The sequence below is a fragment of the Lytechinus variegatus genome, chromosome 15 (assembly GCF_018143015.1).
Source record: "Lytechinus variegatus isolate NC3 chromosome 15, Lvar_3.0, whole genome shotgun sequence".
In the NCBI taxonomy this organism is placed as follows: domain Eukaryota; kingdom Metazoa; phylum Echinodermata; class Echinoidea; order Temnopleuroida; family Toxopneustidae; genus Lytechinus; species Lytechinus variegatus.
This window is the reverse complement of record NC_054754.1, coordinates 9,785,131-9,806,755: the sequence shown is the minus strand read 5'-3', so window position 1 is coordinate 9,806,755 and position 21,625 is coordinate 9,785,131. Positions and strand designations below refer to the sequence as shown.

General features: G+C 38.6%; 1 protein-coding gene across 1 annotated transcript; it reads left to right on the top strand.

Moving 5' to 3' along the window:
- The first annotated feature begins 3,825 nt into the window (after positions 1 to 3,825).
- On the top strand, positions 3,826 to 20,047 carry LOC121428328 (NXPE family member 3-like). The gene is made up of 5 exons (XM_041624897.1): positions 3,826 to 4,188; positions 6,867 to 6,994; positions 7,831 to 8,412; positions 10,896 to 11,068; positions 19,155 to 20,047. Exons 2-5 carry the CDS (start codon positions 6,869 to 6,871, stop codon positions 20,005 to 20,007), a joined length of 1,734 nt encoding a protein of 577 aa, XP_041480831.1. The 5' UTR covers positions 3,826 to 4,188; positions 6,867 to 6,868; the 3' UTR covers positions 20,008 to 20,047.
- The last annotated feature ends 1,578 nt before the right edge of the window (positions 20,048 to 21,625 follow it).

Here is a 21,625-nt window from a genome sequence, read left to right as displayed (position 1 = left end):
CAAGGCCTGCGACTCTTCGTCTATCTAGACGACTGGCTTATTGTCGCAGACTCGGAGGCAAAGTTGCAAGCTCACCTCTCCTTGCTACTACGGGTGACTCAGAGCCTCGGGTTCATGATCAACTGGGAGAAATCGGAGCTCACTCCCTCCCGCGTTCCCATGTATTTGGGCGCGAGGATAGATATACCGAACCAACTCGCGCGGCCCAGACAGGGTGCGGTCGATCACGTCTCTCGCCCACTCCGTAAGGGGGCGCAGTCACGTGAAAGCCCGCGTCTGGCTTCAGTTGCTAGGTTATATGGCCAGTCTAGTAGACATAATACAAGATTGTCGTCTCTACATGAGGCCCTTCCAAAGACATCTCCGCTACTGCAGCCCCGGGGTAGTCTCACTGCAGTCTCGGATTCCTCTGCCACTGTCTATCAGTCGCAGTTTAGCGCCCTGGACTCGCCCAGCATTCGTAGCTCAGGGCAAGCCACTACAGACTCCCCTCCCGTCAGCCTCAGTGACCACCGACGCCTCGCTCTCCGGTTGGGGTGGCCACTGCGAGGGGGAGATGGTGTCCGGAGCTTGGGCTTATCCAGGCGCTCTCCCTCACATCAATGTGTTGGAGATGCAAGCGACGTCCAACGCACTCCGCCACTTTCAGCACTAGCTGACCGGGCGGACAGTGCTGGTCCGTACGGACAACAGGTCTGTGGCAGCATACATAAACAAGCAAGGGGGCACGCGGTCGGATTCTCTCGACGCGTTGGCTGCGGATCTCTGGAAGTGGTGGCGTGCAGCAGAGATTGTCCCGATTGCCTCGTACATACCGTGCAGGGACAACCTCATAGCCGACTTCCTCTCTCGGGGGCGTTGCTCTCGGATCCCGCAAGTCCTCCGGAAGGTGGAGGCGGACAGGGCGTGGGTACTTCTCATAGCACCCAACTGGCCGGGAAGGGCGTGGTTTCCTCAACTACTGGATTTGTTAGTGGGGGATCTTTTCACTCTACCTCCGACAAGTCAGTTAGTTTCTCAGCCCCTCTCGGGAATCAGGCATCCGCGGCCGGAGTCACTACACTTGACTGCGTGGCCGCTCTCGGGGAGGATGCCCGGGCCCTAGGTCTGTCGGGTCGGGCAGCCAAGTTTGTTTCGGAAAGCAGGCGTGCTTCCACGTTGGACTTATACAACTCCAGACTTGGCATTTTTTCGGAGTGGTGCAGTCAACACTCACTCGATCCTCGTTCTGCTTCGATTGCATCGATTGCAGATTTTCTGGTTGGCCTTTTTGATAAAGGCAAAGCGATCGCAACTATCAGGGGCTATCGGTCCGCGATTACAGCGACGCACCGCGGTTTCACGGACGGCTCTTCAGTATCTAACTCGTCAGTCATTACGGAGTTATTAAAATCTTTTTCTTGAAGCGTCCACCAGTCAAATCCCTAGCCCCGTCGTGGAGTTTGTCTGCAGTTCTTAGGGCCCTTGCAAACCGCCCTTTGAGCCCCTAGCGGAGGCTTCTCTCCATAACTTAGCTATCAAAACAACGTTTTTAATGGCTATCGCTTCGGACCAAAGGCGAAGTTCTCTCCATGCCCTGTGTGTTTCGCCGGGACACATTCGCTGGGAGAGACGGGGTGTTAGGTTAATTCCGACCCCCTCGTTCATCGCAAAGAATCAAACCATGTCCTCTGGTTCAGTTGAAGTCTTTCTGGCCCCTCTGTCTAGTTTTTCGTCTATTTCAGAGGATAGATTGCGGTGCCCCGTGAGGGCGTTAAAGTGGTATTTGGATCGCACTAAATCGTCTAGGAGTTCAGATCAATTATTTGTAATTTCACGTGAACCCTTTTCAGCAGCATCCCGCGACACCATCTCTAGATGGATTGTTGAGGCCATCAACTCAGCGGGCGCTGGTGCGTTATTGTCTGATACAACCAGACCTAAGGCCCATGATACTAGGGGTATTAGTTCGTCATGGCCCCTTTTTCAGGGCATTCCTCTCGAGGACATTTTGAGGGCCGCCTTTTGGCGCTCAGCTAACTCCTTCACTTCATTCTACTTGAAGGACATTCCGTCCAGCGAGGCGAGATTTGCTGCTTCGGCGCTTAAAGCAGCTGCGGCTTTTTCCCCCTCTCCCTAATTTTCGTTGTTTTTGTTTTTTTTAATTTTCTTAGGCTTACAATTGAAAACATGCCTCCCTACGGTTTGAGTCCGTGTTGGTCTAGCAAATCAAGTAGATGTATGGAGTTATTGAAGTAAATTATGAAAATACTTACCTGATTTTCTTATTTACGAGATAACTCATACATCTACTTGATACCCTCCCACCGACCCTCCGCCTTGCGTAGCAACATGTTTCAACGTATGGGCTTGCAAAAGTTGAGGAAGATGGACGCTAATTGCGCGGTGATCATGGGTAGTAAGCCTGAACGGGAGAGGGCGCGCTCGCGCTTTTTAAATTCTTGGGAGTTCTTTTCGGGTATGGCAGTCCAGAGGGCTGAACTAGCAAATCAAGTAGATGTATGAGTTATCTCGTAAATAAGAAAATCAGGTAAGTATTTTCATAATTTGCGCCATAACTTATTACAAACCTGACTAATCTCAGCATAATCACACAATTTGCTATATTTTAGAGCTCAGATTATTGATGCGTGCTCGTGCGTGAATCTGAGATAGTTGATATTAACTCGAATTGTGCCTTATTTCTGTTCGCTGATACCCGTCATCTACCCGCAAAAGTACGTACCAATGCATCATTAAGAACTGGCAGTGGGGTACAATGGGTCACGGCATGGGGGAACCAGCAAAATTTTTGAGTCACTTTGTGGGCGCGCGAAGCGCGCTCAATAGCTAGGTATACTGACCTAATAGAGACATTTTAACCCTAAAAGCACTAAGCTATTTGAGAGGTATTTAGGACCGGGGGGGGGGGACATAATGCCCCCCCCCTTCTGATCTTGTCCGCCGTCAGATATAGATATAGATTGTCATATATATATATCCTATCCACTGGTAGTAAAACATTCGACCCCCGAATTTTATCCTTATTTTTAATGATTTTAAGTGCCAGTTTAACACACGAGTCAATGGGAAAATGTCTAAGGCCAATGAATTAGACCTGATTAAACTCGCTCTTTTATATGTTTCAACATAGCTGGTGCTAGACCACAATACACAATAGAAGAGATACCACAACTGTTTTTTTTGGGGGGGGACCGAACGGCCTTAAATTTTGTTTGTTGTGATGACCATCATGTACTCCAGCACTGCGCAAAATAATTGTTGCTAACCTGTAGGTTTTTATCATTGCTAACCGAACTTGACATAATTGGGGGCATAATTTCCGTTCAATGGGGTGAATCATTTTTAGTAACGTGTTCCAGAACACCACTATGCTCAAATCGAACGGCGTGTTGCAAAAACTCTGATCGTAAGTTACGCACGAATTTACGCACGAACTGTGACAAGTTCCTTAGTGCAAAATTGGGCTTAATCATTTTTAATTTCCATCAGCTATTATAGTTCATACCCGGGGGGCGTTTCATCAATATTTTCGTCCGACAAGTTGTCAGATCTGACAACTTTCCTGGATTCTGCATAATTGGTTGATAAGCACTGTTACTATAGTAACTGTCGGATAAAACAGGACTTGTCGGATAAAACGTCCGACAAGTCCTTTCATGAAACGCTCCCCTGATCCGTGTAGAATTTTATTCTTTTGTTATATTCGTATAACGGCCGGATGCAACTTATTATACCGGTAGTTAGAGAAAATTCATCACACTGTGTGGAAATAGTAAATTAAGCACACGAAAAACAGATCACCAAGTAGTAGTTACACGGATAGACTTAATTTGTGAAACCCCTCATGTACTTGCATTGGCAACAAATTAAAACGCCCTCATCGGCAATATCGATGCATACATTGGCCATTTCATTGTCAGCCGCCAAAGTATTTTCATAGGTCTTTTCTGCTTTTCTGTTGAAAATGAACCGAATTTGAGTGAATAAAAATGGGGATCGAAGCATGATCTTGCATATTACCTTGCTTACGATAACACTGCAAGCATCTGAGTATTGGATCCAGATCAAGGAATTATGTGACTCGTGAATATAGTCTAAGGATTTGGATATTCTCATTCGCATCATCACAGGAGACACAAAGTGTTCATTCAACATAATCTTCTGATTAATCATCTATTGAGAAATGTAAGTTTGAATTAAACTTTGTCATTCACTAGGCCTATACTAATGCTACCATTCTTATCAGTTAACTTCCGCCATTTTATCATGCAGCTCTGCAACATATAATCGCAAAATCATAAATTTATAATGAAAGCCTGTCTACAAAATGTATCATTTATGATGCTCGAGATTACTCGGTTTCGTCCAATCCATTTGCCGGCATTCAAGTACAGCGCAAACCTTGGAAAATCCCATTGTTTTATGTCTAGATCTGTCTCATTCTTCACGTGTACAGGGTAGGTCTTAATGTATTGATGTGCACATCTATGGTTTGGTTTTTTTCTGATTCTGAAAATTCGAGTTTCGTTTATCCATTGTTTACTCCTCTATTTTTCGATTGCGGAAATTAATTCATATTTAGAAAATTGTCCATATTCAATGCCTCTTGCAAAATTCATATTGTTGTTATCGTTATTTTTAATGGAGAGAATAAGTGTAAGTGTACAATTACAAATATAAAAGCGATGCAACTGGTACAGTGTAATTGATTTCTCTAACCAGGAAATAAACTACACTAATTAGCATAAAACATGTACAAAAAAGGCAGCTTCTAATGCAAAAGATATTTTAAGATTTTGAAATAAGTTAGCATCCACTTTACTGAACATATTAGAGAAATGAAATTACATGTTATCGTATAAAAAGCTATTTAATGCAATCTTATGATTTATTTATTCAAAGAGTTGTGTGGATCTGTGTTTTAATTCATATTTACTAAATGAAAAGTTGATTTTTTTTCAATTCAATTCAATTGCATTCCCACAAACATACATGACATAATAATATAGTTTCAAGATTTTTTTTCTTTTTAAATCAAGCCCGGGGAAAACGACAAAGCGAATTGGCAAAAGTGAAGAAAAACATAATTATTTAAAAGCAATGCCATTTTATGGCACTCGAGGAGGAGCAGATAACAGGTAAAAAGCACGTGCATTGAATGTGATATCCCAGGGAAACGCCAGGCAAACAATAACATGATTGGAACAGTAAAATCAGACAAACAATACACTGCAGTTTCATCAAAATCGCACAAGAAAATAATGATGTTATGACATTTTAAAGTTGTCCCTTATTAGTTTTTGTTTATGGCATTTGCATTTGTTTATTTGTATGTGAAATTTGTATTTGTTTATTGGTTTCCGTTGTCATAATCCAAAATAAGATAACATTACCATTTCATGATGGTGGATAACAGTTTATTCGTATAACACTGTCATAATTATATGGTTTATATTACTTTAAAAATAATATGAAAATTCATGATTATACGTTTGACTTATCGTCAAAAGCAGAAACCCTTGGTGGTGGTAATAGTCATGATGGTGGTGATATGTTGATGATGATGGTAATGATATAATGATGACGATGATTATGGTAATGGTGATGATGATGATTATGATAATGAACATAATTTAAGTTGTAGTTGATTTACCCTGTATACTCTACCATATAATACTTCCTTTATTTCGAAGTGAAATCTCCTGCTGTACTGAGAATAAACTTTATGAGTTACATGCATGTTTACTCATATAACATTATTTTAGGAAACATGCATTGTAATGGCAGGTAGACATACCTTTTACCTTAGAAATGTAAGATGACCACGATAACTAATAAATAATAACACAATATTTTGTTATTGGTAGACATGGGTAAAATTGCCCTATAATTGTGTTATACATTGTTATGAATTATCGCTAAAGCAAGAGAGGTTGAGAAATTAGACTGAATAATGAATTCAAGCAGATAAATGTAACTTAGCAATAGATAGTATTTAGAAAATAGTATTTAGAAAAAGTATTTAGAAACTGTATTTCAACCCATGCGTCCTTGGCTCAGTTGGTAAAGAGTCCGTTTTACAATTAGGAACCCAGACGTTTGAACAAAAAAGTAAAAGGATGCGAGTTGCTGCTGCCCTGTCGGGGGACAGAGCCTCGTCGATCTGGCGCTGCTCAGTGCCAAGTAAAGGATCTCTTTGAAAAGAAATTACGCCTTTATTACTTAAAAAAAAAGACTGAACCTGGACAAAATTTGAATTTACATATATACCTTTAAAAAATCTGATAGGCTTGAATGAAAAGAAAGGGCATTACGCTTACAGGGGCGGGTTTTTTTTCTACTGTACATTCGCCGGGGATTTGTCAACTCTTGTGGTAAAACGGCCACATAATCTTCATACCGTTTACGTGAGGAACGTATATGTAAAACATCATTTTCTATTTTTATTATTGGTAGTCATGGCAACACGATCAAGGAATGTGAATAATTCATAGCCTTTAAAATGGTTAGTTGTCTACGAAACTATGATCTAGCTGTGATAAAGTTGTATTAGGGCTACGACCAGGAGGCCATTTCATAAAGTTGTTCGTAATATATAAGTAACGAACGACTTAAAGAACGACTGGTAATCCTTTCCTGTAATAAATGATATTCACCATTAAATGATAATTTATGATTATTTGGCACCTAAGAAAGGTTCACCGGTCATTTTTAAAGTCGCTCTTGACGTACGAACAGCTTTATGAAACACCAACAGGGTATCATACGGCACAGGCGGAAGATGGACGCCAGAACATAGTTATACATTTAAAAAAATCTGGCAAAACCGAGATCAACATATCATTTTTTACATTATTTTTCAGCAATGGGGAACGCAAGGAAAATCTGTGTCATAACTTCAACGTTGATGTTGGTTGTTCTGGTGATTTTAGATCAGTTCTATGACTATCATTATCTGAATTCGTCGCTGACTTCGGGGTTTGATATTCTGGTGAGTGTACGGAAGCTGGGTGGCGTTTTATAAGCCAACGGCCACATAATCTTCATAGGGTTTACATTAGGAACGTAGATGTAAAACGTCATTTTCTAAATTTATCAACAATCAATGAATAGATCACATAATATTAATAATGATATCAATAATAATGATAGAAAAAAATAACAGTTATACTCTACAAAGATCGAATTTCCATCAAATTGATGGGAGTCAAAATGTTCAAAGTGATGAATCTACTGGGTTTTGGGATATCCCGCCCCTATGCCAAACAGAACAGCAGAAGGAAACAAGAGAAATGGTGATTTTATGTCTTTCTTAAAGTTCTTGTACCCTTTTCCGTTCTCCGGGAGGGAAATATTCACTTTACTTGCTTAGTGTTTCTCGTACACAATTCAATTTTACTATTAAGGAGTAAATTTCTTGGTAGCAAATGTAGAGTGACGGATGGACTCGGGATTATAGAATTGCAATCAAGACAACTATTTCCTATGCGAATTGACGCCTTGAGATCAATTCCTGGGCGTCTGGTCTGAGAAGTATTACTTGCAGTGCGTATCAATAAAACGTTACATTTTGGGAAAAAAACTGTAAATCTTTTCACCGCACGAGGAGGAAGAAATAGCAGCAGCAGTATAAAGGTTTAGCAGTAGGTCCAAATAGTTTAAAATTTATCAGGAAAAACAGAAACATTCATTGCAACCCGCTTCATAATGTCATTAAGATTTTGCTTGCGGATTCAAGTTTATGAATGCTTTTATTATTCATTGATATTTCATGTTAACAGCTATCACTAGTTCCATTTTTTTTTTCTTCATCACTGTGCGATATAGGCAATTCGGTTCAAGATTGTTGACCATCGCGCCCCGGCTCCTCTCGCGCAGTCATCCTCAGATGGAAGCAAGAAACATCCTTTGTGTCCTGGAAGAACAGCTCGGACATTCCCTCAATTCTCCTACCCCTCGGTCCATCCTATCAACTGGACAAACCACATGGACATTACCAACCACACCACGACGACATTCGAGCTTGTAAACCCTAAGGAAACTTACTTCATATGCGACGAAATCGAGTTGCGTGTACATGCGCGTAATGGCCGCAACGAGTCTAAAAAATATGGCGGTGACCTTTTCCGAGCAAAGATTTTCACCAAAAACTCAACTTATTCTGCGAGTTCCTCATCTGACGGCGAAATTGTTGATCACGGCAACGGGACATATAGCGCATATTTCACTTTTAAATGGACAGGAATGGTCTCGATTTCTATGTCTCTGATAGTTCCAAGCGAGGCTTCTTATGTTTTGGATCGCATACGCATTGAACACCAGCCCAGGATAGCATATTTCGGAGGATTCGTGTCCAGTAACAAATCCGAAAAGGAGGGATTTTGCAACCTACAACTCAGGAAACCTATGGTATTATGAAAATATTAATTTATTTGTTTCTAATGGTAATTAAAAACAATTCATGTTGCTTGGAATTGAACGGAATTGAATGAAAAATCAAGAGGTTACTCTTTGTTTGTTGGTTGGTCTGATTTTCATGTTTAACCTTTTGTAGCCAAGTTTGCCAACTTGGTGCAAACAATTTAAATACACGTTAACAAAACATCCACCGATCCCATGTAAAACTTCATGTTTCCTTGAGTTTTCCCAAATAATGTGCACGGAGGAGTGGAAACAGTTACCTGCTGATGTAGGAAATGAACAACTCTATCGGTTTAAACTGCAATGTAAAAAATAAAGAAAAAAAATCTCTTCACAATCCGAGTTAAATCTCGCAAGTGTTTTCTTTCCAACTATGATTTCCTAGGAGGTCAGCATAGATATTTATGTCAGTGGGTGTGGGGGTGCGCGGGTGTGTGAGTGTGGTGGTTTTGTGTGTGCTTGCGTATTATACCAATCTATACTTTATTATCTTTGGCCAATATGAATTTATTGTTCTTTTCAGTATCATGAGGGCCCCACCAATGCAATTCAGAATGCAAGCGTTGCTTCTTATAGGGGTTCTAAATTCGAACCTACGACCCTCTGTTTGAAAGGCGAGAGTTCGGACCACTAGAGTCTGCAGTTCTTTTTCCAATGCGTCAACATTATATTTAACATTTTGTCGTGCAATATGGAATAGTATTATCAAGATTTAGGCCTACACCGATCATATTCTACTTTGGTTTTTGTAAATTGGAAATTGGAAATAGGTAATATGATTTAAAATAATACATCTATTGACTATTTATCTTATTGCTTGGAAATATGACAAATCCTAGCCTATATGTCATTATTTATTTATTTTTTTCACTTAATTCTTATATTTCTAATCTGCAATGTATTGTTTACTTGTGGGTTTTCTTGTTCTCCTTTATTACTTTTTTCCCTCTTTATCTTTTGCTACACTCCCTCTCTATTCTCACCTTTTCACATGCTCACTCTTGCCATTCTTGCTCCCCTTTCTTGCTCCTCACCTGTTTTTTTTTTTTTTATGTATACACAAATTAAATCTGTCTTATTTTTTTTTTTTATTTATGTATACACAAATTAAATCTGTCTCATTACATGCAACTTCTCATTCTATTTCTTTTTATACTATTACTGCATTTTAAACATAATGTTTTTTCTTCTTTAATGGTCACTGCATGTTATGTATTTATTTCTTTGTTATGTATTTTTTAAAATGTAAACTCACATTGTTAGTCCTCGGACTTTTTGATGAGTATTTTTTAATAAAACCTAATTGAATTTGAATTTGAATTTTAATAACAAAACAGGTATTTTAAGGTTTCATGCAATACAACCTCGAGATATATTTCTTTCTTTTTAAGATACTATTGCATTTATCCCGCGACCTTTGCGGCATTTTAGGACATTTATACAGTGCGTATAAAAAAAAAGTTTACACTTTGAAAAAGCCCTGGGAATTAAAAAATATACAACATGTGGCGAATTTTTTCACATATAATCTTGGGTTTGGGTCTCATCTATCAAATGAAAGTAAAAGTTTTGACAGAATGTTACACTTGAGTGAGCAATGTTCATTTTTGTAAAGCTCGCAGAAATCTGTTTGCGCAGAAATGCTCGTTTTCACACTGTGTCAAGGGGAAAGGGCAAATTCAGCAAACTTACACTGCGAAACAATTTTCATACATTTCTCTTACACTTTTAGTCAGTGGAAATTAAATGGATACATTCAAGCATTTCGGAACAATTTTGCCACCCAAATTGAAATTTCAACACTTAGTAAGCACAACCTTTACCCTTTTTCTGCCAGCTGGATCTCAGGACATAACTGAATCTGAACAAAAGTTTATGTCAGACATCTCCAGCATTTTTTCACTAAGTTTTTATCATTTAAAGTGGGTTTACATTTCATTTTTCATTTAATATTTGTTTCTCCACACTTTTCCCAAGCTTGAAAATGATTAACAAAATGGAAATCAAGCATAAGCCGTTTCATGTAAATCACAGCTCAGTGTAATGCAAATATCGTTATGATGGCATCGGTGTGTGGGGTGGGGCGTAATGTATACTCTTCAAAGTGTTTTGGGCAAGGAAACTAGTTTAAAAAGATAAAAGATATCTTCAAATCAATTTTACTACCTAAATTCCACGTGTTCTTCATGATTAAGGTCTACTTTTATTCGCATAACTATTTCAAAGTTCTGCGCAAATCATTTTTCACTAACTTTTCAAAAGTAAGTGGTCCTCACTAATGCGAAAATAATTTTTGACAGTTATATCGTCATTTGCTTATATGGATTTGTACCAATGTTAAAATGTGGAAAATACTTCAGGATATTACAAATGTATAATTTTACAGGATTTTTTCTAAGTGTAAACTATTTTGATACGCACTGTATATCATGATAACAATCATGTTAATCCTGTTTATTTCTCTCGAACAGAATGAGACTGAGTATTGCAATTTCACAGATGCGGCTACTAAATCTCCATGGTTTTGCGAAAAGCCAGCTGGCTTTCATTGCAGCGAATGGAAGAAGCATCGAATCGATGGTCGCAGATCGGAACAGCAAGCCTTCGAAGTGATCAATCAAACAGAAAGGGAAGCATTTAAAGTGTAAGTTATATATATGCTAGTCCTCAGTTCCACACAATGCTCCGTTAAACTGAATCAAATCCAAAGTAAATGAAATTTTCCATTCAACGATCAAAGGCATACAAAAATGTAGGTTTATACAGTATTATACTAAGATTGTATAGAACACATAGCCATGCAAACAATGAACATAATGAAACTTACTTTAGCTCTTCTTCAAGCGCATCCAGTAAGAACGCTCTTTATTTTTTTATACCACGTTATTAGCTATATGAACCTTACCATACTTACAGCAGCTGTTTAAACAAGCGTTTGAAATCTTAAACAACTAAGTTTAATTTCTGATAATTAATTCTCAATTAAATTAAGCTAGGTTGTTTAAACTTTTAAACAACTATTGTAAGGATCATATAATACACAACGTTGTATTACATTTTAAACAGCGTTTTTAATGTACACATTTACCTTTTCAATTTCATCTAATTTGACTCTTTGGCTCGTATTCTGAAGTCGGGGTTAACTTAAACTCAGGTTTAAAGTTGTGGTTTAAGTATGGATAGCCAATGGTTACATAAATCACTTACAGTAGAGATATCATATTTCAGCTCTTTTGGCTATCAAATCATTCATAATTGTCTATGAAGTAAATAGATGATTGTCTTCACCATTGATGAATCAGGAAAGAGCACAGTAAACGTAAGAAACATACAATGTAATAAAAAAAAAATTGACTCTTGGCTTCCCATAATTTTAGCACAGAGATAAACCATGGTTTAAGTAGGGATATCCCTGGTTTAAGTTAAACCTGACTTCAGAATACGGGCCTTAGAGTGAGAGCACATCTCAAGCAATTAGACAATTCAAATCATGATAAACAGTCATAATTACATACATATACAGTGCATACATGTTATGTTTGCATCATGTTTGCATTTAATGTAAAAAATCAGTTTCTTATCTTTCATCATTCCTTCAATCAAATGATTTTTCACAGTCGAAATACCTCATTGCTAATATTGTTCTCATCTTATCTTTCTTGTAAAAGCTATCTTTATTGTCACAAAGTTCAACATAAATGTATGCCTACATATTGAAAGTAGGACGTGTAATGAGTAAAAGGGGGTGGGGCCGTTATGACTTGTGATCGACTCAGACTCTGACATTTACCTTTCAACATGTTCAGATAACATGCCATGCGTCTAGACAAATACAATCCAGGTGTCGGAAGTGTTCAAGATTATTATGAAACAAAAGTGAACTATATTAGGGCTGTATTCTTTGGCACAGAATGGGATGCAATGGGAGCGTTTCGTGAAAGGACGTTCTATCCGAAAAGTCCCATTTCATCAGACAGTTACCTTAGTAAAAGCGCTTTTCAGCCAATCACAATCCAGGAACGTTGTCGGGGTCTGACAGCTTGTCGAACATAAATGCTGATGAAACGCTCCCATGTAGTATTCCAAGATTGAGCTATAGAGCAATTAAATAGAAAAAAATATAGCATTATTGCAAGCATATGGCTAGGTATATTAATGTGTTTATTTACTAAATATGAATCTTATTTTCAAAATATCAATATATGCTTCCTCTCCCCGATCCCTGTTAAATGGGATATTGTTTCGGGCTTGCATATACAGAGTGAGTCAGAAAAAAGATGTATATTCCATATATTTCATAAGTTGTACGTTGTCTTGTCTGAAGTATGAACATTTTAGTCATTGATTTATTGATATATCCAAATAAGTTACCATCCCTGCATTATGATGCCATTTTTACATGTACCTTTGCATGCATGCAGGGCCGTTGCGAAAGGGGGGGGGGTGCGATATGTAGACAGAAATGGGCAAAAGGGAAAAAGGGAAGAAAGAGGAAAGAAAATGGAAAGAAGAGAAAGAGGAAAGAGGAGAAAAACAAAAGGAAAGAAAGAATTCAAATAAAAAAGAATGAAAGAATGAATGAAAGAAAGAAAGAAAGGAAGAGGCAGAGAGAAAGGGGAAAACGTTATGAAAAGGAAAACAAAAGGAGAAAATCCGAGAGAGAGAGAAGGGGACGGGGCAGACAAGGTTATAAATAGGTCAACCTGTGTGTCAGTGTAGCTAAAGATGTGCAGTCTGAGATGTTGGAAAAATGGTAAATTGTCTGTAGCGCAAGCGCAGGGCTGGTGGACTGACGTCTGTCGAGAAGATGACAAACTGTCGGGCCGATTTTTCGAGTTCTCTGTACTGACAGTGATTAGAATGTCCCGGTTTAAGGTCTAAATGTAATCTAAAAAATTCCAGATTATATAGTGAAATCCACACCATCTCTATAATTTTCCTTCATGTTGGACAGTCTTTGAACTGATCATTTTCGGGTCAGTACATAAAAAAAATCAGCTCACACTTCGTTCTAAATCTGCACAAAATCAATTTACTATGTTTTTTTTATTAAAAACCTGCTTAACCAGTTTAGATTTGAGGTCGGATATCTCAAGATTTTCAACTCCGGCTTTGCGCTCGCATCAATTGCTTGGTTAATACATCCATCCTCTCCAGGGTTACAATCGATTGTTCAGGTCGATTAATTTTCATCTCGCGCTTCGCGCTTGCATGTTTGAATTGATAAGATATGTATTTTATTCTAATCTATTCATGGATCACTCTTAACAGGTCTTTTTGCAGGCCAGCATATTAAAAAAGCTGCTCAAAGTGTTCACTTTCCAGGTAAAATTATCCAAATATATAGCAAATATATTCAGGCCACATGAACCCCTAAAAAAATCGTTAAAAAATCAGATTTTGTCGGCCGCGACGGGGAAAGTGTGAATAAACACATTTTTCCGCCCCCCCCTCCTATTCATTAAAGCTGGATCTGCCACTGGGTATGACGAAATAGTCCGGCAGCCAAGGGGGGGTAAGGTTGCATTGGAATGTCATAGTTTTTTTTTAAACTGATTTTGACTGGTGAGACCTTCTATTTGAAGAATCTACATGCTGGAGCTCTGTCAGCATTGAGCAATTTGAGATATACGTGAAAATCCAAAATGGCCGTTGGCAGCCATCTTGGATTTTCTGTTTACTCACTTTAGCATACCTAGAAGTTTAGAAACTTGGGATTTACAGGTTTTAGGGGACGGAGAATCCAAATCTGAAGTTATTTTGGGGAAAAAACACGCATTGATGTCAAAATTTACAGAAAGCGTCCATTTTCCAAGATGGCCGCCATATAACATGTATGATATTCCTTTGTATAGCGTACTTAGAATTTTCAAAACATGTAATATACTGATTTTAGGGGATGAAGAGTCCAAATCTGAGGTTTATTTGACGATATAACCATGCTTCGATGTCGAAATATACAAGTAGCGGCCATTTTCCAAGATGGCCGCCATACAACATGCATTATATCGTTTATTTCCTGTATAGGGTACCTAGAATTTTCAAAACATGGAATATACTGGTTTTAGGTGATGGAGAGTCCAAATCTGAGTTTTGTTTGGGGATATGACCATGCTTTGGTGTCGAAACATACAAATAGCGGCCATTTTCCAAGATGGCTGCCATAGAACATGCATTATATTGTTCACTTACTTTCGCATACGTGCAATTTTCAAGCCTTGGAATATAAAGATTTCGGGGGATGGATAATCCAAACTTGATGGTGTTTAAGGAATGTGATCATGTTTTGCTCTCAAAATATAAAATGCGGCCATTTTCCAAGATTTCCGCCTTGGAATATGCACTATTTCGTTTACTTACGAACCTAGAATTTTCAAAACATGGAATATAATGGTTTTAGGGGCCAGAGAGTAAAAGTCTGTGGTTATTTTGAGGATAGGACCATGCGTTGATGTCAAAATATACAAATAGATGAAGAAGATGGCCACCATACAGTAGGCCTACTGTAATTATATACAAGCAGATACCTTATTTATCAGTCATTTTCTTGTTTCTTTTTGGACAAGGTGGAAGGATTGGGATAATGAACAATATTTAGATTTCAATTGAATGCGGCAGTAATTGAAATATCAAGATTAATTGCAAAAAGTAGGATATCTTAGTTGTTATCGCTACATGTATGTGTATGATGAGGCAAATTAATCATCTGAATCATTTCCAAATTATATTTCTTGAATGACTATTTTGATGGTTGTATGGTTTTTACATATCACCTTGATGATGCAATATAATATAATTACTCCATAAGATATCTTAGAGTAACCTAAAGTATATGGGAAAGGGGTGGGATGTTTAACTTCTTCTGAATTAATGGCTTGACCTTGACAAAACAATCCTTTAATCTCCTGAAGTGATTACCACATTGCCAAATTTGCTGTAAAATAAATTTAGTTTCAAATGCTTGATTATTTTGAATATCACTGCAACTATACAGTTAAATACTACATATGCATTGCACTGACACTGTTGTCGAAACAGGATTAGAATTGTATGCTGAAAGAAAATGCTTGAAACAACTGACTGTCTTCATTTGAGAATATAAAAAAGGAAAAATCATGTTTCAATATTAATCTCCATTTACGGGACCACTGAAAACATCTCTGATTTGGCCACTAGCAATGAGCCAATTGAAAGCTCTAGTTTACTCAGTTCACGTATGGCATCATCATGTCAACAACAATGATTCCTATCGACTGCAGCCCTGAATTATTTCTTAGGACTTTCAACATCAATAATGAAAAATGCCCAAACTGTATTATCTAGTCAATTACTTGGTACCACCAGGCTGTATTGCACTATGAAGAGCATGAAGCCTTCTCCTGTAGCTCTTTTCCAGACAGTAGCCTAACCACAACGGCTTACCATATCTAGCACTCAACTGATTCCTTTATGTAGGCAAGATATCTTTACCTCTCGAACTTCTTTGTTAATTGAGGAACTATGTAATGAGCACAGACAGAGCAAGCAATCACCACACAGCCCCTAACATGATGTCTCTCAGCCGGTGAAAAATCTGAAGTCCTGGGATATTGACCCCGCTGCTGAATGGCCAGCAAAGACAGACAACTTAAGGTGACACCTGCATCAAGATGAGACCTACAGAGTGTTATCCAGGACAAGGAATTATGAGGTTGGCATGCCATGGAAAAGAGTGATGCAATGTCAAAAGGCCGATGGTCAACAGATCTCAAAGTGGGGCCTCCTGACAGAACCTTAGAGCTTCTTTAGCTGAATTGGATATTAAAGTTGGAAAAGGAGAATGTTGAGTCAAGTTTCCACCAGGGCCTGCAAAGGTCGGGACCCTGCTAGTAATTTTGTGGCTGAATCATAATTACACATCGGGAGCAGTTAAGTAAAAAAAAATTCCTTGCCCAGAATGGCGATGAGGAATATTTACAAGTATGTTTCGACATCAAAATATGGTCATATCCCCAAACAAACCTTAAATTTGGACTCTCCATCCCCTAAAAAATCAGTATATTCCATGTTTTGAAAATTCTAGGTACCCTATACAGGAAATAAACAATATAATGCATGTTATATGGCGGCCATCTTAGAAAATGGCCGCTACTTGTATATTTCGACATCGAAGCATGGTTATATCCCAAAATAAACCTCAGATATGGACTCTCCATCCCCTTTAACCAGTATATTCCATGTTTTGGAAATTCTAGGTATCCTATACAGGAAATAATTCATGTAATATGGCGGCCATCTTGGGAAATGGACGGTATTTGTATACATCGACATCGAAGCATGGTTTTCTCCTCAAAATAACTTCAGATTTGAATTCTCCGCCCCCTAAAACCTTTAACTCCCAAGTTTTTAAACATCTTGGGAGCTAAAGTGAGTAAACAGAAAATCCAAGATGGCTGCCGGCGGCCATTTTAGATTTTCGCGTATATCTCAAATTGCTCAATGCTGACAGAGCTCCAGCATGTAGATTCCTCAAATAGAAGGTCTCACCAGTCAAAATCAGTCAAAAAAAAAATTTAACATTCCAATGCAACCTTACCCCCCAAATCAGGGTTTGGCTGCCGGACTAAAAGGAAATGTGACTCTTCCATGACTCATGGTCGTCGCACATCGGTAATCGGTCCCGATATTTGTCGGTAATCAGGTCCTCCACCCCCCCCCCCCCACTGGAAAAGGACTCGTGACGCCCCTGCATGCATGCATGCATGACTGACTATATAAATATGAGACAATCTTCAGAAGATCGTAAGTTGTTGGGTGAGGAATGAAACAAAGTGTGGAAAGGTAATTGTGTGTACGCAGAAAGACAACTACCCATCAATCCTAACACACACACATACACACCCATTCACACATAACTGAAGAAGGTTCATGACCTGACTCGGGGCCCGTGCCTCGATGACTCGGTGACGAGTCCGGCACGAGACCGGGATATTTTTGCGCTAATGCACTTAGCTTTCATAATCCGAAATTTTCCCGAAATTCACACGATATTTTCAAACGTCACTCACTCAAATTTTAGCCAAGTCAGATCATGGAGTTACTATAAGTCCAATGCTTATAACATGCCTATGCACAGTATACATATTACGCGTGAGTATACATGTGTACTAGCATGAATCCCAGGAAGTCTATTGATTTTGAGGTCAAAAGGTCAAAGTCACAGTGACATATTTTCGTCTTACCCTTCTGCAGTCCTTGTAAATGCGATAACTTCAGTTTAACTTAACCAAGGCTCATATAATTTGGTGTGTATGATACTAGCATGAATCCCAAGAAGCCTATTGATTTTGAGGTAAAATAGTTCAATGTCAAAGATCACGGTTATACTGACATGTTTTCATCTTACCATTCTGAAGCCCCTTGTAAACGCGATAACTTCAGTTTAACTTAACCTAGGCTCATATAATTTGGTGTGTATAATACTAGCATGAATCCCAGGAAGATTATGAGGTAAAAATTCAAAGGTCAAGGTCACATTGACATGTTTTCAGGGTCGTGGGTTCGAATCCTAGCCATGGCGTAATTTCCTTCAGCAAGAAACTGATCCAGCGTGCTGCACTCAACCCAGGTGAGGTAAATGGGTACCTGCAGGAAGTAATTCCTTAAAAAGCTGTGTGCGCTATGAACGCCTAGCTTAGCCGGGTAATATAGAAGCGCCTTGAGCACCTAACATGGTGGATATGTGCGCAATATTAATACCGTATATTATTATTATTATTATTCTGAAGTCATTGTAAACGTGATAACTTTAGTTGAACTTAACCCAGGCTCATATATATGATACTAGCATAGATTCCAGCAATTCTATCGATCAGAAGATCAAAGGTGACGTCGCCATCTTCCACTTTTCTTGCTTGACCAATTATAACTCCATTTTCCGCGTTACAGGCGGGCGTATTATGTGCTCGCCTTAGCGACACTCTTGTTGCTTATAGAACAGAGAGGGTGCTGATAAATAATTGAAAAGTTAATCTAAGTATGTTTTTAGGGCCTTTCGTTATTAACACATGTAATTCAAAAACTAAAATCAAATACATACTTTCGTATATATATATATATATATATATATATATATATATACATATATATATATATATATATTAAGTACAGATATTTTGAATGAGAAACTTGTTTCTGACTCATGGTCGTCCGCAGCGGGGAAGGCAGTTGTCCTCCCCCGACATGTTGAAAACATGTTCAAAACAAAATTAACCAAAAAGTGTGTATGAAATCCTTCAATTTCACATTAAAAAATGCAAAAGCTCCACAATGACAAGCTCGGTCGCCTCGTTTTCCCACGTTCGAGTTTTCTGAAAAAGTTTACGCATCCAGCATGCTCCCAGCAAAAAAAATTTGCGTACGACCATGTTCTGATTGATTGTTTTTTACTTTTGCACATGCGCCGGACTCGGAGGCCGGACTTGGTCTTGGACTCGGGCTGACTGGACTCGGACACATCACTGAATTAATGTGTAAACATCTTGCGGATTGAACTACTTCTTCATTTTATAACCAATTCTCATGACATTTGGCACATAAATAGCTCTTGACCTAAAAGATGCACCAGACTTTAAACTCATGGGATTTTTTTTCTGACTCAACTCATTTTTTTTTTAGCCTATGCGGAATGGCTGTGCTTCATTTCATCCCCCTATTCTAATGAATAACCTAACATTGTCACACATTTATAGGTCGAACAAAATGCTCCGTGGTTCGGTAAAATCTGTGCGAGTGATCAATGTGAATTCCACACGAAGACCCATGATAAGGATCGAAGATCTACCAGTTTGTACACTAGGCTACAACAGCGAGCAGCCAGAAGTTGCGGGCTTCTACGAAATGGACAATTGGTACCCTCCAGCTTGTCAGGTTCATCGCTTCAGAAATGTGGCTAAAATGAGGAAGTGTTTCAGGAACAGGCAATTCTTCTTCTTTGGTGATTCCACTATACGACAACTACACGAGTACTATCTTGATACGCTGAAATTATCAAAATCTTTCCTCGGAGAGGAGGGGTCCGGCTACACAGGACCAGTTTCGGGCCGAGATGTGAGAAACAGTATAACGACATTTTTCGCTTTTCATAAATATCCCGTTGGCAAACAGAGTTGGACCTACGACAAAGATTTGGAGTATATTGCTACGAGGATCAACAACCTTTCCAGCTCCGGGTACCCGGTGGTAGTTGTTTCTGTTTGGGCGCACTTTGAGTCGGCTCCTCCGGTGATTTATGAAGAAAGGGTCCGGGGAATAGTACTTGCCATGGGAAAATTGCTTGACAGGAACAAACGAGCTGTGGCCTTATTCAAGAGCGGCAACACGCGGCAAGTTAAATCATTGGGCCAATATGCGTGCTGCAGTGACTGGTACGCGAGAGGCACTGAAGAGCGAATGCGTAAGATTATTTTTCAGGACAAGAGGATAGGTTTCATCGATGCTTGGGATATGACGCATGCGCAGTTATTAGCTGATGATGCTCATCCCAAAGGCTCTCACGTTGCCAACATGAACGATCAACTTCTCACGTTCTTAGGATGCTCCTGAAATGGTGTTCTGTATTCATGGTATTTTTCTCTGTACTATACAGTGCGTCCCAGAAAAAACGAAACCGAGATTTAGCGATCATTTATCATTACTTAATCATAAATAAAATAGACAAATGACCTACCAATTTAAAGCTTAGAATCTCCTCTTTCATCTGACATTACTTACATTATTTCTCATTCACGCATGAGTGAGCAAATACAATTTGAAGAAAGGATATCAAAAACTCATTTGGCGGGGGGTATCTGGGTTTCAAAAAGAAAACCACATTTTTGAAAAGTTCAATATCTCCTCTTTAATTTGATACCTAAATTACAGAAAATGGTCAAGAAATAACAAAGTTCTGGTCATTTGAAATGAGGTTTGAATTTCAATAATTTCATAAAATGAAGAGGTTCTCCAGGCTGGCTTTCAAACTCACTCAACACTCCGTTTTGTTGACGATCAGCCATGCATTAAATTAAATCTTTTGTTCACTATGCGAAAGCTTCTGTGGGAAACCGGTGAAAACACGTTTATCTCATGAAATTATGGAAATACAAGCCTTATTTCAAATGACTAGAACTTTTTTATTTCTTGACCATTTTCTGTAATTGAGGTACCAAATTAAAGAGCAGATTTTGAACTTTTCAGAAATGTGGTTTTCTTTTTGAAACCCAGATACCCCTCGCCAAATGAGTTTTTGGTATCCTTTCTTCAAATTGTTTTTGCTCACTCATGCGTGAATAAGAAATAAGCTAAGTAATATCAGATGAAAGAGGAGATTCTAAGCTTTAAATTGGTAGATCATTTGTCTATTTTATTTATGATTAAGTAATGATAAATGATCGCTAAATCTCGGTTTCGTTTATTTTGGGACGCACTGTATATACCTTGCCGGACAGTGTTGTCACCTCACCTCACCAGGCTGTGTTCATCCACAGTTGGATTAAGCCCTCTTCATGAACCTTCCATGACGTTCTGTTCTCAGCCACAATGGAAAATGTGACAACACATTTGTTTCACAAGATGTGCACAGTGTGAATGATAAACACAAAAGCCTGTATTGTGAACTCTGGATTAATTTAAACTCTGGGGCCGTTTCATAAAGCTGTCCGTAAGTTATGAGCGACATTAAGAACGACTGGTGATCCTTTCTTGCGCTATGTGATATCCCATTATAATTGATTTATGACCTAAGAACATGTTCCAGTCATGCGTAAATTTGTGCGTAACTTTAAGAACAGCTTTATAAAACACCCACCCGGTCTAAAGTTATGTTTTAACCATGGATATAACAATTGAGACATAAATCTCTTATAGGTTCACTTTATCAATCGACACTAAAACCATTCATGCAGAACTGTCTTGGAAAGAATCTAAGTTTGTGCTTTTCTCGTGGATAAAGCCAACTGTGGCACAAATATCTCTGTAGGTTCATTCGATCAGTTTAAAGCCATTCTGAACCGTCTGGGAAATTATTATTATTATATTATTATTATAAAGTCTTATTTATCCAGGGTAGCCTCATCAGTGACGTACATTGTTCTCCCAGAGGGCCCTGCTACATTTAAACACATACAAAAGGAAAAAACAAAGGACAACAAATTAGAATGATAAAAACAGAATGAAGTTTAGC

Bases quoted from the DNA above. Each gene is read 5' to 3' on its own strand.
- LOC121428328 (XM_041624897.1), top strand. From the start codon at position 6,869: ATGGGGAACGCAAGGAAAATCTGTGTCATAACTTCAACGTTGATGTTG. The intron at 6,995-7,830 runs GTGAGTGTACGG...TGTGCGATATAG, and splicing joins CTTCGGGGTTTGATATTCTG to GCAATTCGGTTCAAGATTGT. The intron at 8,413-10,895 runs GTATTATGAAAA...TCTCTCGAACAG, and splicing joins TACAACTCAGGAAACCTATG to AATGAGACTGAGTATTGCAA.